This window comes from Typopeltis vanoorti, chromosome 13 (genome assembly GCF_054136105.1).
Source record: "Typopeltis vanoorti isolate ZY-2024b chromosome 13, IOZ_Tvanoo_1.0, whole genome shotgun sequence".
Classification (NCBI taxonomy): Eukaryota; Metazoa; Arthropoda; class Arachnida; order Uropygi; family Thelyphonidae; genus Typopeltis; species Typopeltis vanoorti.
The window spans coordinates 17,836,315-17,854,645 of record NC_143561.1 but is presented as its reverse complement, the minus strand read 5'-3'; the positions used below and the strand labels follow the sequence as shown (position 1 = coordinate 17,854,645).

Here is an 18,331-nt window from a genome sequence, read left to right as displayed (position 1 = left end):
TCTCCTTTGTTTTCGCCGATTAAGAAATGGGCTGCCAAGTTTAAACATGGCTGTTCAGCCTTGAAGATGGTCCACATGAAGGACATCCAAAAAGTTGGTAAGGGGTTGTTATAGGATCAATGTTAGAGAGGTTTTACAGCAAACAGTTGAAGATCAGGCAAGAACCAGAGGACATCCCTGGAAGCTGTATAAGGAAGGTGTGAGCAGGGGAGTGAGCAGTAGGTTTTTGGAATGCAGAGTTGTGAATGATTAGAATGCCTTGCCTGAGAGTGTGGTGTCTGCAGAGAATTTGAGTGTGTTTAAGGCATGGTATGATGAGCTGTTTGTATGACAAAAGGACCTCCTAGATGAGTCTTTAACTCCATGAGGTCTTGGGATAATAATAATAATACAAGGGGTAGTTATTCGAAGATATCAAAAAGTAGTATATGGCGAAGCAGAATCAGGAGAAAGCAGGTGACTAGTGGTGTGAAACAAGGTTCGGTGTTAGATCACTGTTGTGTAATTAAGTACAGTAAATTATTATTACATGACACCTCCAAGGAGACCAAAGCCTCATCAAGGCAGGGCACCCACTCCACCAACTACAGCAAACTGCAACTACCATCATTATCTACACCAATGCCATCTAATGGATACCACCAGTAGTATTTTCACAGACAATCACAAACATCCATGCACACAGCAGGATTCAAACCTGCAGCCTTTTGGCTAAAGAGTAGATATGCTAATCACTCGGCCAACCAGGCCGAAATAATTTGAAGGGAGATATTCAGTTGTTTGCGGATGACAAAAAGTTTGGCAGGGTAATAGTTAATAAAGGTGATGTAGAGAACATGCAGGATGATTTAAATAAGCTGACATTATGTGCAAAACATAATTAATGTCAATTTAATGTAGAAAAGTGTTAAGGTAAGCATTTTGGGATAAAAAGATTACAAGCTGTGTACCAACTGAGGGGAAATTGATGAAGCCAGAGATTTGGGTATAGTAGTAGATATAGGATTGAAGTTTAGAGGGAATATTGCTAAGATAGCAAGGGTAGCTCACATTACTTGGTTATTGAAGAAGACACATGCGGAGATAAGGAAATTATCATTCAACTTTTATAAGGCCTTGCTACGACAATATCTGGATTACTGTGCTCAGGTCTGGTCATCTGAATTTCTTGGAGATGAGGAAGTGGTGAGGAGGCCCCAGAGATGAGTGAGCAAGGTGAGTGGTCTGTGGAATATTTCCTATGTGGACAGATAGAGCAGATATGATTTAAAATTATTAAAGGGTTTCATAGGACTGATGCAGCAGAAATCTTTCAGTGCTTGGCTGGAGGGGGGGGGGCAGGACAAGAGGTCATTCCTGGAAATTGGGTAATAGTGTAGTTAGTAAGGGTGTGGAGACTAGAGTTTTTTGCTTGGAGAGTGGTGAATGAATGGAATAGATTGCCTGAGTTAGTTTTGAGAGTTCCATCATTTAATGGATTGAAGGAGAGGTATGATAAATATTCTGTGGATAGTTTGGGTATCCAATGATGAGTCTTAGGACTTCATGGAGGTTCCTGTGCAATAATAATAATCCTTAAAAAAAATCCTCGAATAGCTTTTATTTCATATGGGAGTAAGTGAGGCCAATTTAGCCCTATCTAAGTTTTGGAGCATGGGGAGGGGGGGGACAGCTTAGTATATTAATGACTGAGATAGTGTCCTACAATCGATTTTTTGAATTTATGGAATGAAAAAAATCCAAGTTTCTGGGAGGAAAAAACTCTGCTTGCCCATGCCTGAGATCAACTAATTAATTTTGAATTTAAGACAAACAGTTGAGAAATCTTGGGAATATAACAAGGATCTGTTAAGTTTTGTAGATCTTCAAAAGGCATAATGACAAGGTGCCAAGAGAAAAGCTGTTCAAAAATGCTACATAGTGTAAATGGGATGCTATACTAGACAATACATAGTCTATATTTTAGTTGTAAGTCAGCAGTTAGAACTGAAGGAGGTATAGGAAAATCATTTGATGTTAAATCAGGTATGAGACAAGGGTATATGTTATCTCCGCTGTTATTCATCATCTATATGGTCACATTATGAAGGAAAGTAGTATTAAGCCTAATATCAAAATTAGACATGTTAATCTTGGCTCTTTACTTTATGCAGATAATGTTATCCTCCTAAATAAATTCAAGTCTGCAGGATTCTTTGACTAAACTGAATAATTACAGTAATAAATTTGGAATGAAAATCAGCAATAAAAAGACAATGAAAATAGGCAGAAACACCAAAAACATCAACTGTATCCTGAATAGAAAACCTATAGAGCAGGTAAACATTTCAGCTATAAAATGGCCAGCCTGGTTGGCCAACTGGTTAGAATCTCTGCTCTCCAACCTGTGGGTTCGAATCCTGCTGTGGGCATGGATGTTTATGATTGTCTGTGAAAATACTAGTGGTGGTGGTTAGCAGTAGATGGCATTGCTGTAGTTGCAGTTTGTTGTTGGTGAATTGAGTGGTGAGACAGAGAGTTGTAGAGTAGGTGCCCCTCCCTCGATGAGTCTTTGGACTCCCTGGAGGTGTCACATAATAATAAATCAGATACAAAATTTTGCCATTTTTTAGGGAAAAAAAAGTTGCTCTTCTAAGTGTCTGCCAAATTTGTACACAAGTGTCCTTCCTTTTAGGAAAGGAAAAGAAAAGTAAAGTAACAAACATAATGTAACCACTGAAATAAGTGATGCAGAAGTTTCTGGCAACATATTAGAGCCAGTTCTTAGCATAGAATGCATGTGTACTAAAGGAATATATTTTTTTCAGAGTGGAAGGTTTCTAGTTTCTATAGTGATTTTTCTTTAGAATAAAATTGACACTGGAGATTTGGATTGAACTTTTCTTGTAGCTTATTATATGAGGGGTTTCTGAAAAGTAGGGTAACATAAATCTTATATTCATAATGGCAAATGGGAATGAGGTAAAACAAAGTGGACAGACAGACCAGTTAATAACATTCTAAAAGATTGCCATTGCAGTGGTGCTACTGTCACTTCACAGCTAATTCCAGTTGCAAGATGGTGACTACTATGTGAGTGTGGTTCAAAAAAGGAGTCCGTGAAGTCCTTCGTTTTTTGCAAGCAAAAGGTGCTTCACAAGTGACACTCACCGTGAACCAGTTGCTGTGTATGGTGAAAAGGTGATATCAAAGAAGTAGGTATGTTTTTGGTGCAATGAATTTAAAGCGGCCAGTGGTGACACTGAAGATTGAGACTGGGTGGGCAGGACTTAATTGAGCAAGACGGAAGACAACATTTTGCACATTAAAGGCACTGTTCTTGAAGCTGGCGAGTGAAATTGCACAAGTGGCGAACTTGAGTAAGTCCACCATTTACAAAATTGTTCACGATGTCCTTGGCTTTCAAAAAGCGTATTTCTATTAGGTGCCTCAGCAATTGTCAGAGGAGCACAAGGCAACATCCATGGGGATGTGTGTAAATAATCTGTCGTGACACAGCAACAAAGGTGAGGATTTTCTCATTTGCCTAGTCACAGGGAATGAAATGTGGATTCATCACTTTACTCCACAGAGCAAACAAGACTCCATAACCTGGAAACATCCACAATCTCCTGTATGCAAAAAAATTCAAAACTGTTCCTACTGTCCAAAAACTCATGGCCACAGTGTTTTGGGATTGCCAAGGTGTTCTGTTGGTAGACTTAATTAATGAAGGGAGGAACAATCAATGCAGAAGCTTACTATGCAATGTACAGTAACAGTTGACTATTACAATAGGTTGCACTGCTTTAATTACAGATGGCTCTCACACTATAGCAAGCATCATTATAATAAACTCAATCATTATAACCAACCATTGTCCCAAAAGTCTCAAGCAAATCCCAAATATGATAATATTCTGGAATAAAAAATCCACATCTATTTCTGTAGTCTCTATGAGCACACTACATTGAGTGTACTTCATTTCTTTGTTAAAACACTAATATTATGTTTTCATGATCTTTTCAGAAAGTTTTACTATTATTCCACAACACTTCATATAATATTCAATTCCTAAACTATCACATTACCTGAATCAACATAAGCTAATGGAATGAAATTTTCATATTTTCATTTAAATTCAGGTTATTAATAATTGCTGTAGGGTAGATGTAAACTGACTTTTTTCTTCAAAATCACAATACTTACTATGCAAATATTTTCTAGAAATCATTTCCTTAATTTTTAACAAGTACTTATACAGCAGAACAGTTATAATAAATAATATTCTGGAAGAAATGAACATAAACTGGGTTGTATATCGACCAAAGAATTTTTAATAAAGAAATAAAGTAAAAACACTGACAACTTTCACCAACTGTTTAGCTTCGTTAGGGCACATAAAAGTGATACAAAACAACTTAAACAATTTATGAAGGAATAAACCAAATGCAAATGTATTTTTTACAAATTCAGAAGAACGCGTACATCAAATGCATGGAGCGTGTATGATGTCAACTATTGTTATACAAGTAAGTTCTGTAAGTAGCAGCAAAATTAAACTCTGGCATACTTAGTGATCTTATGAGGGTCTTCCAAATGTCATAAGATCACTAAGTACACCAGAGTTTAATTTCACTGCTTGCATAACAATAGTTGATATCATACACGCTCCAGGCATTTGACGTATGCATTCTTCTGAATTTGTAAAAAATACATTTGTATTCAGTTTATTCCTTCATAAACTATTTAAGTTGTTTTGTATCACTTTTATGCACCCTGACAAAGCCAAACATGAAGTGGACAAAACTTATCGGTGTTTTTACTTTATTTTTATTATTAAAAATTCTTCGGCCAATATACAACCCAGTTTATGTTCATTTCTTGCATTTAATTGATGGTCGAAAAGAATATAGAATCATTATAAATAATATTCTAACATTTCATGTCATATAACAAATAAGCTCTGTATTAAAATATAAAGATGGATATAAATATATTAGATATAATTTATCAAAACATATAAGCACATTTTCAAACAGTACAGTGATTATTTTTTATAACATGTGTGCATAAACATGAGGTTGTTATAGTTATTATACCATTAAATATAAACTGCAATGGAACAAGAATTTCATTTCCATTCACCTTAGATAATGGAAAAGTGAATTGCAATTTCTTTTTTGTTTAGCTTATTAGACTGTGGTGTTTACCTTCAATCCTTGACTTTGTTGATAAGAAAATCATTCTTGATTCAATGAATTTCGGCCAGTCAATATTTTACACACTGAAAGGAAGAAAACTGAACTTAAAAAAACATTTTTCCTGAAAAAAGTATTTATTATGAAGACTACTAAATTTGGAAGAGAATATACATGTCAGTGTGATAAAATATCTATCAACTAAACGTACAGGCCATGAAGTGCTTAGGTTGCAACATGCCTTATTAAGAAAAAGAAAATCATGCTGCAGATACAGATGGATTTTAGAGAACAAAGAAAATAAAGATACAAGTTTCCACCTTTATATAACTTTCAAATAGAAAGTTTCTTGATGAAATAAAGAAATCATCATCATCAAATCTTGACATGTACCCTGAAGGGGTGTACAGAATGTGATAGTACTACATGAAAAAAATTACATCATTACTAACTTCCTATCCACAATTTTCCTCCAAATCAGTCTGTTACTTGTCAAGACTCCAACATTATCAGATCTTATATTTCTATTATCTAAGGCACTTCTTCACTGTATCAATTCACCCATATCTTGGTCATCCTCTGGGTCGTTTTCCTGCCAACTTGGCAGAGAACACTTGTTTTGCTAATCTTTCCTTGCCCATTCTGTTTAAGTGACCATACCACCTGAGATTAGCTCTGCTAACACATTCCTGGATGCTGACCAACATCAAGTTCTTTCCTAATATCCTCGTTTTTAATATGATATTGCCGTTGATGCCATCTGTTCACGCCTATAATCTTTCTCAGGACTCTCATATCTGCGGTCTCTAGTCTTTGGTCAAGTGTTTTACTTCTGACCCAGCTCTCAGATCCATAAGTTAAAACTGGTTTGAACACTGTCTTGTATACAGCTAACTTAGTGTTCTGACTAATTTCTCTCTTATTCCATATGATTTTATTCAATTGACTTCCTACCATACCAGCTTTGCTGATTCTGTTGTCTATTTCCATATTTAAATTACCATCTTCACTAAAAATCGTGCCTAAGTAGCTGAAATGTTTTACTTGTTCCACAGGTTCTCCATTCACAACACAGTTGACATTTTCAATGATTCTGCCTATTTTCATTGTCTTTGTCTTTTTATTGCTGACCTTCATACCATATCTATTGCAACAGTTATTCAATTTAGTCAGAGAATCTTGCAGACTTGTAGCGGATTTATTTAGAAGTATAACATCATCTGCATAAAGCAAAGAGCTGACATTAACATCTCCAATTTTGATATCATGTTTAATACCACTTTCCTTCATAATGTGATCCATATAGATAATGAATAATAGATGGGATAATGTACATCCTTGTACATTATCCCCTCTTTAGTATTTAACATTAAACCATCTTCCTGTACTTCCTTCAATTCTAACTGCTGACTTACAACTCAAATAAAGACTAAGTATTGCTTGATTATAATGTCCCATTGACACCTTATAACTGTAGCGTATTGAATATCTTCTCTCTTGGCACCTTGTCATATGCCTTTTCCAAATCGACAAAACTTAAATACAGATCTTTGTTATATTCCCATGATTTCTCCACTATTTGTCGTAAAGTGAAGATCTGATCCTGACAGCCTCTATTTGGCCTGAATCCAGCTTGTTCTTCACCAAGCTTTTCTTCCACAATTCTTCTCAACCGTTTCTCAAGTATACTTGCATAGATCTTGCCAGGAACACTCAGTAGGGAATACCTCTGTAATTCTCACATTCAGTTTTATTTCCCTTTTTATATATGGGTACTATGAGAGCTCTACTCCAATCATTGGGAATTTGTCTGTCTGTCCAGGCTTTCTGAACTATGCAGTGCAGCCACTGTACGACTTTTATACCACCGTACTTCAGCATTTCTGGTCGAATATCATCTACTCCTGCAGCCTTTCCACATTTCAAGCCTTTGATGGCTTTTTCTACTTCAAGTATGAATATGTATTCCTGACTTAATGCCTGGTCAGTGTTTTTTTATCACTGTGCTGTTATCACTGCTTGTTTTTTTAGCAAATTTTCAAAGCAATTACTCCATACTTCAAGGATAGCTTTTTCTCCCATTTTCATGTCACCTTTATCATCTCTAACTCCTTTTACAGCACTCTTTCCTCCATTCCTAAGCTTCTTCAACAACCTCTAGAATATTTTGCCACCTTCTTGATATTTATTTTCTATATTCTTGCCAAAGTCTTCCCATGACTTTTGTTTAGCTAGTTTTAGACACTGTTTAGCTTTCTTACATTTGTCTCTGTATTCTCTAAGAGCACAAGCTGACTTATTTGCCAGGAACTTTTGATATGCTTTCTTCTTTTATTTCACTGCCTCTTTAACTTCCTGTGTCCACAATGGAGTTCTAATTTTTCTATCCTTGCAGACAACTTCACCACATGCCTCTCTAGCTGAATCAATCAGCGTTTTCTTCAAGGCTTGCCATAAAGAAATCTGGTTTTGAAAATATATTTTCAGAATATATTTTAATACTCACTTATTAAGTGATTTAATGGAAATCAGTTTGACTTGATTCACTAACATTCAATATTGTCAGTGAATCCTTTCAGCTTTTAGAAAAATCTAGTGGCTTTTGTTTTGACATGAGATGGCAATAAGGTTTCTATTCAGATGTTATAATAAATATGCTAATGGAGCAATGCAAGCATATCCTTTAAAAAGAACTATAACACTATTGCCAGGTTGTTCAGAAATACAAAGTATTATTATTATGTAAAGTTTTTAAAATGTACTATGTATCAAATAAAAAAGATGACAACCAGTTTTTGGGAAAGAAGAATAACAGTGGCATATGTAGGTTAGCTGAATTATAAAGAACATGAAAAGTTGTAGAGTAGATGCCCTCCCCTTGATGCATATGGAACCCTCCCACTGGAGGTGTCAAGTAATAATAAGATGCTCAACCTTCAGAAAGCATGTGATCTGTTGATAAAGCCTAAAACCAATTATAGTGCACAAAGTGCCAAGAATAACAGACAGCCAAAGACATTAGCAGTAATATTTCAAAGTGTGACAGCAATCAGAAATGTTAGATTCGGATTCTTCCCATTCTCTTTTTTTCACAGAGGATGCTATACAAAATTATTTTATACTCAAATAAATATGCTAAATGTATTAATTTAGAAATATGAAGTACCCTAATGCTTCACTTCTTACACCAGGTGCTACAAGATTTAAACCATGTGATTTCCAGCTTGGTAAATGCATCTGAGAAGTAGGACTTCTTATTGATATGTGGTCACCAAGTTGTATGCCAATGCTTCTTATAAACTTTGGGCTGATGTATCCGTATTGATCTAAGTCAGATGGAGATTTTGATGAAGTATATCTAGTTGGAGATGCATTTTCTGGTAAGCTATTTGTTGGTGAAGATGCAGCAACTGGTGAGGACAGAGGTGCTTTGAATTTCAGAACAAAATCAGTTCCACCTAAAATAAAAATTTTAAATATCTGCAATTAAAAAAAAAAAAAAAAAATATATATATATATATATATATATATATAAATAATAATAAACATATAAAATAAAATAGAAAATTACAATACAATCAATTAAACCATTATGCTGAAGTCATAAAGTAAATTAGTATTGTCTGAAAATACTTGTTGAAAAATACTTGAGTGAAAAATGTTGATACATATAGTTTAGTTTAATGTTAAAATTACAGGACTATTATATAGCTGACTAATTTTCCATAATTTTATGTCTAAAATATATTATCAAAGTATTATCATATATTATCGAAGAATTTATTAATTTATTAATCTTTGGATAATATATGTCTAATACTTAAATTTTCAATAACACATAAAATGCTGTGGTCACACACATTTTGCAATTCATATGAAAACTTAAATAAATTCTGAAACAATAATTCCATTTAAATCATGAAATTTGTAAATTTTAAATATTATTTCTATTATACATGGTCTGCATGTAACAATAATCTATAACACCATGATGTCATTCAGCAGTCAAGTGATTAATCTCATTGAACACATATTATAATTTGTCATTAGTTTGGAAGTGACAATGTCAGTTATATGACAGCTTTTTTTTTTGGCGCTGGTTTTTGTTTTGCTTTAATCAACAATATAAAATAGAATAATACAAATTATATAATAATAATAATCAGTCGGCCTGGTAGGCCACGTGATTAGTGTATCTGCTCTCCATCCAAAATGCTATGAGTTTGAATCCCACTGTGGGCATGGATGTTTGTGATTGTCTGTGAAAATACTAGTGCTGGAGATGGAGAGCTGTAGAGTAGGTGCCCTCCCTCAATGAGTCATTGGACTCCTTGGAAGTGTCATGTAATAATAATAATATAATATAAAGAAAAATATAAATAATATAAATAGAATAATAAAAAATAATCTATAAGAGGATGAAAATTAAAATTATACTACATTCCATGTCACCATCAAACATGTAGAAAGGCTTATGTGTTCGTTGTACATGCTGATTAATTTTAATGGTATAGATGAGAACACAGACTGATAAAAATAACTATTTATTAACTTATTGCTGATATTTTGTTGGTATTCTATCCAGCATCTTCAGAGCACAAAAACAGTTTGTTACAGTACGCGAAACAACAACAATTTAGTATAATGGGACTAGCTTGAACAATTGTAACGTACAACTCTTGGTAAGAGTGGCCAGAACAAGGGGGTCATCCCTGGAAGTTGAAAAAAGGTGTGGTTAGTAGAGGTAAGAGGACTAAATTTTTTGATTGGAGAGTTGTGAATGAGGGGAATGGATTGCCAGAATCAGTTGTGAGTACCTTGTCTGTCAATGAGTTCAAGGAGAGGCATGATACATTGTATAGATAGTTTGGGTCTCCCACAATGAGTCTTTCAACTCCATGGAGGTGCCCATATAATAATAATATTAATAATACTTTCCTTTTTCTTTTCATTTTCTCTTCATTTATAGATATTTTTTATGTGGGAATATAGAATTAGTAAGGGTAGTTATTTCCAGAGCAAAGATCTAGAAAGTACTTGCTGCTATTAATTATTCCTCTCTTGCTCTTCAAACATTTATATATACAGATCTCATCCAGGAGTGAATAAAGTCTAAAGTCTATCGAACCTGTAATGTTGTCTACTGCAAATGTACAGAAAGATCTGTTAACATTTGCCTTGAAAAACATAAGAAATACATAAACTATCAATTAGCAAGTTATCACATAGCAAGTCAGCATTGAATGACCATGCACTGGATACCCCTTCACATAACATTAAATGGAAGAAAAACATGGCCGTACGGTGTGGGAGTTGTTACAAGTCTGACATATTATTTTTGGGATCAGCATTAGTAAAATGAAGCACTCTAATGAGCCTAAAAAAGTATGGCTTCACTAATTAAAAAATAAAAGGGGAGACAGTCTTTTGAATTGTTTCTGCATTTACTCAATTTATACTGCCTTGAAATCCAGAAAAAATCAGCAGTTTAATAAATAATTATCATATTAATTATATCTGTATGATGTTTGTCAGTTAATACTTTTAAATAACTAAAATAAATATGGCCAATGCCTAAACCTCTTTTTACACACACAAAAACTATAGATCATCTATTCTCTCTAGTCTATACAGTCTACACAAAAACTATAGATCATCTAGTCTATAATGATAATAATTTATTATTATTATCATTATTCAGGCCTCCATGGAGTCAAGAGATTCATCATGGGAGGTCCTTCCTAGGAAATACAAAGTCTATCATACCACTCCTTGAACTCACTGTCCGTTCTTACTCTCACCACTCTATCAGGCAATGCATTCCACGGTTCCACCACCCTCTACACAAAGAAACCACTTTGTGTGGAGGGTGGTGTAAAAGAAGGTTTAACGCCAAAAGAAATTCATTCAAAGTTCATAAAAAGTTTTTGGGCACTCTTCTTCATTTTCGACAATTAAGAAATGGGCTGCCAAGTTTAAACGTGGCCTTGAAGATGATCTATATGAAGGACGTCCAAAAAGTGTAGCACCACCACCAAAAATCACTGATCAAGTGCATGATATGGTAACGGATGACCGGTGAGTCAAAGTGCATGAAATTACTGAGACTATAGGCATTTCAAAAGAACGTGTAGGATATATTTTGCATAAAGAATTGCAAATGAAAAGGTTTTGAGCAAGATGGGTGCAGTGCTTGCTCACAGCAGATCAAAAATGCATTTGCATGAAAATTTCTGAAAGGTGCTTGAAGCGTTTTAAAAGAATAAAACTGATTTTGTGCATTGATTTATTATTATGGATGAGACTTGGATCACCAGAATCCAAACAGCAGTCAAAACAGTGGACAGAAGCTGGTTTTTCAGCGCCAAAGAAGGCAAAGTCAGTTTCATCAGCAGGAAAGGTAATGGCACTGATGTTTTGGGTTGATAAAGGCAGTTTGTTTATTAATTATCTTGAAAAGGGTAAAACAATAACTGGGGAATATTATTCCGATCTTTTAACCAGACTAAACAAAAACATTCGTGAGAAAAGACCCGGTTTGCAGAAGAAAAAAATCATCTTTCATCAGGACAATGCACCTGCCCACAAAGGTGTTTTGGCAATGGAAAAATTACTGGATCTGCACTATGAATTGTTGGAACATCCACCCTATTTCTCATATTTGGTTCCCTCTGACTTCTATCTCTTCCCAAAACTAAAACTCTTCATCGCTGGTCAGCGTTTTTCTTTGAATTAAGAGGTGATTGCAGCTGTAGAGGGGTATTTTGCAGTACTAAGAACCACTATAGGGATGGGATAACAGGAAAATTGTTTAGCTTCGCTGGAATAAATGTATTAGGCTTAAGGGCGATTATGTTGAAAAATAATTTTGAAATTATAAATTCGTTTTTTCATCGTTAGGTCGAGAACGTTTCAGACCCCCTCGTATCTCTTCCATAATCTCTTTTTCACCTGCAGTTCCTATTTGATATTGTTGTCATCCACTTTACACCAAATTGTGTCTGCTTCTTCACTCAATTGGAATACAGCTTACTATTGCTGCTAACAAATATTCCTTCAGAATTTCCCAAGCACTAATGATATCCTGGCCTTCCAATTCTGCCCTCCAGGGAACTGTCCCAAGTTGATATCTAAAACTATTATAATCACCCGACAGAATTCTAGAAATTCCAATTCCTTATTACTACATGCATTTTCCTCTTTCCAGCTCATACTGCTGTAGTTAAAATGTTCTATAACAATCATGCTTCTTGCACTTGCCAAGCTCAACTGCCTAAACATCTCCAGCTGCCCCACTCTCTGTACTCCTTGGCTTGTAGCAACACCCAATTTAGTGTCAGATTAGTTTAGAAATTTTCTGTTATATGCAGGATATAAATCATGCATATAACAGATATAAAGGAACATGTAAAAGATACAAAGGAAGATTAATGCACCTTTGTATTCTTGTTTGCCAGAATTTTTTGCAAGACCCTGTTGATCATTATGTACTTATATCCATTTTGAGATATGAATTGTTGAGGTATTTTAGTTCTTGATTCCTCTTTAATGTTGTTAGTGATGGAACCTGAAAGCAATAGGACTATTGCTTTCAGGTTCAAGAGTGAAATTTTTGTGTGAATGGAGGCTGTTCAGGTAGGCTGAATTCTACTAGATGTTCTGTTGAACCCAGTCAGATCAGAAAAATATCATCCACATAACACAACAATATTTTGGATTTTCAATACATTTCTTATTAGGTTCAAAGAATGTCTAGAAGGATTCACAGTCTACCTGAGTGGACTATACCCATACATAAATTTCACTCTTGAACTTGAAACAACAGGATGCTACTTTTTTTGACATACTGATGGATGTCTCAGACGAGAAAAAACATTTACTCAGTATACAGAAAGCATAATTGCATCTCACCACTACTACCCACAAAAGATACGAATAATTCAAACACTAAAGAATAGAATATACATCTCTGGCAATATAAGGAGGAATGAAGAGCTAAAATACCTCAACCATACAATATCTCAAAATGAATATAAGTATATGACAATCAACAAGATCTAGAAAAAAACCAGGCAGCAACAAAAAGAAAGATTATTATGGTGCAGTAATATTTCCTTATAACAAATAAATAACATAAAAACTTCCAAAACACTTTAACGACATGACATAAAAGTAGAATTCACCTCACTGTGCAAGATCTCAAGATTTTTACATTCTCCTAAACCACTTCATCCATCCCTTAAGAAACCAGGCATTCATCATATCTATTGTATGACATGTAGGACAAGCAGGATCCAGAGACATCTGCATGTCAAAACATGTTAAAGATGTGATAAAGAAGAGAAAACACAAATTAAAATTAGCCTATTATACAATCAACAAAGGCATCCTGTTCTTTGGCAAGAAAGAGAAATGCCATATTGGGGAACATAATTTTTTTTTTCTCAGAAAATTGAAGGAAGCATAAGAAAGGGTATACTCACCTACTCAATGCAATAAATACAAAGGTATCATCCTACACTAAGTCTGGTCATTATTCATAAAATATTTTATACACACCGACCTTAACATGATACTGTAAAAATAATCATAATTTAAAATTATGAATATTTTTACAAATTGTTTATGTTAGTACATTATTAGTTTTGTTTTCATAATACATATTGTCGGCACTTGCGATGTGCTCCTTATTGATGTTATTTTGTCAAAATGAAATGTAAAGCATTTAAAAAAAATTGATGTACTTACTGGATTTGGATAGTTGTGTTACTTTCAGAAATGTTATTGTAATTTAAAATTATTAAGTGTTGTGTCTTGAAAAGACATTCTTGTTATGCTAATGGAGACAAGTCAGCCATTATACCTAACTTCTTGCTTGCCACTTTCATGGAGTGTGCATGCTCACCAAGGAGTTTGATGGGTGATTGACAGCTGAGAGACAGAGTGTTCGGTAAAGGGAAAAAACAAGGGAGAGCTAATGGAAGTTTAAAGAACACAGACCGGAAGAATTTTGTTCTTATGAAGTTTAGTTTTATGTGACAGTCGGAAGAAAATTAATAGTCGATTCCGAAAAGGAATAGTAAAACTGTGAATGTTTAAACTGGAGGAGTTGAGACTGTCAACAAGTAATTAGTAAATGAAAGAAGATATTGCAGTCGACGTTTTAAAGGAATATGCGAGGAAACTCTGTTTGGAAAGTTTCATCTGTCTTAAGGATGCCAGATATATTTGTTATTTCTACTGGAAAGGGCGATGGAATTAGCTCAACTTAGATATGTTGTTTTTGAAGTAGTAGAAGAAACTTTTTTTCCTCCAGTACCAAAATTAGTAAATTGTGCATCAACCTGAACTGCAAGACGTAAGAGTATTTATACATCAGTGAGACAGGAGCAATAATATTGTGTGCTATATATAAGGGAGATAAGAAAGGATCCTATGGAAAAGAAGAAGCAAGTTTTTATATTTGTAGAAAGGGCCTACTAAAGAAACAGACTATGAACATTTCTGTTGTTGTAAAAAACAAGGTGTTTAGTCTTACAGATGTGATTAAGTATATGTTAAACAAATTCAGTTATAGAATGAGTGATTTTAATATTTTTGGATAGAAAATCTCTAAAGCGTAGATTTATTTTAGAAGTCCTTGGATCCAGTATTTTTGTAATATTGTAATTTTATTTAAAGTGTATATATTGTTTTAGTTTTATTAAATGTGTATATTTTTGTATTTGGTCTTGAGTCAGTGATTTTCCGGATTCTAGAAGAAAAACAATTAAAAGTCATTGCACCAATCGGAATTGAACCCGAATCGGAATAAAAACAATCCTAATAGAGATTGTCTCATAACAAATGCCGATTATCCTTCTCTAAACAATACACCTTATGTTTTGAAACGCAATAGTTCTAGATAAGTATGTATGCCATTATCTGTTTATTGTTAAACCATTTTTCAACTATTGATTCAATTCTTTTTACTTTGATACAGTAATGGTCTCTTATCATTTAACTTATATCTAAAATATCTCCTAAAGAAGTGTACAAAAACTAGTAAAGAATTGGATGACTAATAATATTTTGTATAAGGGAATTTATTATATGGTCTTTATACCAAACAAAACTCTCAAATTTCAACATAATGACAGAAATCTCTGAAGAAAGATATGTTTATTTATATATATATATATATATATATATATATATATATATATATATATATATATATATATATATATATATATATGTTTATAGATCATTCCCTCTCTGAAAAGGTGCTAAATATAGTAAATATAGCGTTGCAAGTAGACTAAATAAGGGGCAGATAATCTAGCGATCCTTTGTGCAAAAATGGAATTTTTTCCATTTTAAATTTGTTTATATTAAAGCCTTTAATAAGGGATGGTTGTGATCTCACAATGGGTGATGATAATCATCTACTAGTTAAAGACAATCCAAAACATCCATACTACATTGTAGTATGGATGTTTTTGATTGTCCCCCCCCCCAAACCCACAGTTAGTTGGAGATGGAGATACTATTCACTTGGCTAACAAGGTTAGCAAATGTATAATTCCAAATATCTCAACTTCAGTTAATATGCTGAATTTATGCTAAATACACTGATTTCATTTACTAAGCCATTTACTGAATACCACCATTAAGAAATCAACTCTTTTAAAAATAAGGTGAATGCAGTAACTAATTTTAAGTTACCTTTTTCTAATGGAAGATGAATCAAAGTTCTGTCACATACTACTGCATATGGTGAATATTTACAGGCATTTTCTGTCCATGTTATGAAGGCATCCGTGACCATTTTCTCTGTGACTGTCGATGACTATACACCAGAAAATAAAGAATTAAATGAATATTGCATAAAAATAATTTATGAGGTCACCAGTCATAAACAAAATATATTGAAATATCAAAATAAGTCAGAAAAATATCAGCCAAAAAAAAAAAGCATATGTTATATGAAGGGGGGGGGCTGGAAAGTTCTGAGAACACCTAGAAGAACAAAAATGATATTAAGGCAAGGCAACTGATATAACAAGGATATAAGAATATAAGACCATAAGTTACCTTCATAACTCTGCTACTAGTATGTTCTTTCTTGTGGCTATATCAGTTGTATTAATATCATTTTTGTTCTAGGTGTTTATCAGAAATTTCCAGACCCCCCCCCCCATACAATAAATATAAAGTAAGCTCAAAATTTGCATTACATACATTATTAGCATTTTTATAAATATATAAATATTTTATTAATAATTCAGTACAAAAATAAGCAGAATTAGCTATTTCTCGACAGAACAGTTAACTGACCAAAAATGAATCAATTAGATAACAATTTCAGATAACAGCACAAACCAATTACTACATTATATCTCAACCAACTGCATCCAAAAAAGAAAACTATGAAGTATGTTGACCATGAAATGGCTGACATATACTATAAGAAATTCAAACCACATTATTTCTCTCCAAAATTTAGGGCCTTCCTAAAAATAATGTGCAATGTTGGTCAATAGCTTAAGGAACATACAGATTACAATCATTACTAGGTCACTATTCCTTTAGCACTGCTGCTGATATCTTGGCTAAGAAATCATCAGCAAGGAGTAGGATAGCGTTTTCTTCTTCCTACATAAAATACACTTCAAATACAAAATTAAAAAAACAGCACCATCTACTCTAGTTATGAATGTCCAGATCGCTGAAGTTATAATAGATATTCAGATAATAAAATTCCACCTAATATTAGCCCCTCCATAGCTGAGGTGTTATTGAAAATACTGTATAGTTGGAAAGACCTAGGTTTAAAGTCCATCTATAATGCAAAGGATCATTATCATGGCTTTTCAACTGAATGCAAGTAAGCTGGTCTCAAACAATAGTAGCAGGGATTATCTACCTGCAAACTCTGGTTTTTCATCCTGCATAACAGACAACCTGCCAGAAGAATACACACAATTTAGACATAATACACTAGCCTCATAGTCCTCGATGCTTTGACTGTAAATCCATCCAACCAACCAACCAACCCACCTGATATTAGAGTCCTTTTTGCCCATATTCTGATTATTAAATGTGGCAAAATAATTTTCATTTACAAAAAGAATAAGTAGCAAGGACTCACTACTTTTCTCATGCCAACTTTTATATGGAACTTTTTGAATGAAATGCCCTAGACCACAGATGGTGAGCCTATGGCACATCCGAGAATTTTGCTGGCACGTAAACGATTTACAGGTGATATCCTTTTATATGCTTATAAATTATTAAACTTTTTTAAATTATTACGATACGTACAGGTTAAATTTTGTTTTACACAAGAGAGCAGCTATGAAGACGTGCATATGGTTGGTGCGGTATTAGAAAAAGATCACGCGACCCAAAGACAAGGGCAACCGACAATTGTTGTTGAGTTGAAATGCTAATTCACTTCAACAAAATTCCATAACATCTGAAACTGTCATAACAACATTCACTATATATTTCTTAGTTTTAACACATTCATGACGGAGTGTCGTTTATCTTTCCGACGGAACTTCTCATTACCAGTGGGCTCAACTCACAGAACGTTTCAACCCTTGGTTGAATTTTATGGCTGTTTGTTTGATCTGGCAGGCGAACCCACACACTCATTATAGGCATGTTTCCATTCTTGGTAGAATTTTATTTGAAGTTAACCCTTATGATCTGTCATAATGACATCGAGAATTTCAAATGCAATAAAACAAACACTTATTTCATGTAATTAAAAAATTCGACAATTGTTTTTAGTTAGATACTGTGTTTCGATGCAATATATGGTTTTGCTCGAGTCTATACAGCATAGTTTCTGTGAGAGGGGACATGTGATTCATTAGTTTTTATTCCAGTTGTCTCTAATTGTACTTTGTTGAGAAATATATTACACAGACAGCAAAAGCCTCTGTACCTTATTCAGGGATACAATAAAACTACTTGTTTTTCTTGCATCTGCAGTATAATGGCTGTTGGGGAGGGCTTGGTGTTACCGCAGGAAGCGAGTTTCTATCGCTTCGACTTGAACATGTTTAAACATTTTTTGTGTGTGAGGTATATGCAAAATTTTTAATGTCTTTTTTCGTAAAGTAAACAGCGGTGCGAGTTATATGCTAGGGCAAGTTATA

At 33.9% G+C, this 18,331-nt stretch overlaps 1 protein-coding gene across 4 annotated transcripts in view; it reads right to left on the bottom strand.

The window, feature by feature from the left end:
• LOC150099961 (peroxisomal ATPase PEX1-like) overlaps positions 1 to 18,331 on the bottom strand; it is a 324,099-nt gene that overhangs the window by 206,143 nt on the left and 99,625 nt on the right. For all 4 annotated transcript variants that reach the window (XR_016549251.1, XM_090402786.1, XM_090402787.1 and 1 more), the window contains 2 exons: positions 15,888 to 16,011; positions 8,347 to 8,638 (listed from right to left, as the gene is read on the bottom strand). Coding sequence is in view for 3 of the 4 variants with exons in the window: in XM_090402786.1 (XP_090258912.1) it covers positions 8,347 to 8,638; positions 15,888 to 16,011 (416 nt within the window). In the remaining variant the exon portion in view is untranslated. The remainder of the gene's footprint in view (positions 1 to 8,346; positions 8,639 to 15,887; positions 16,012 to 18,331) is intronic.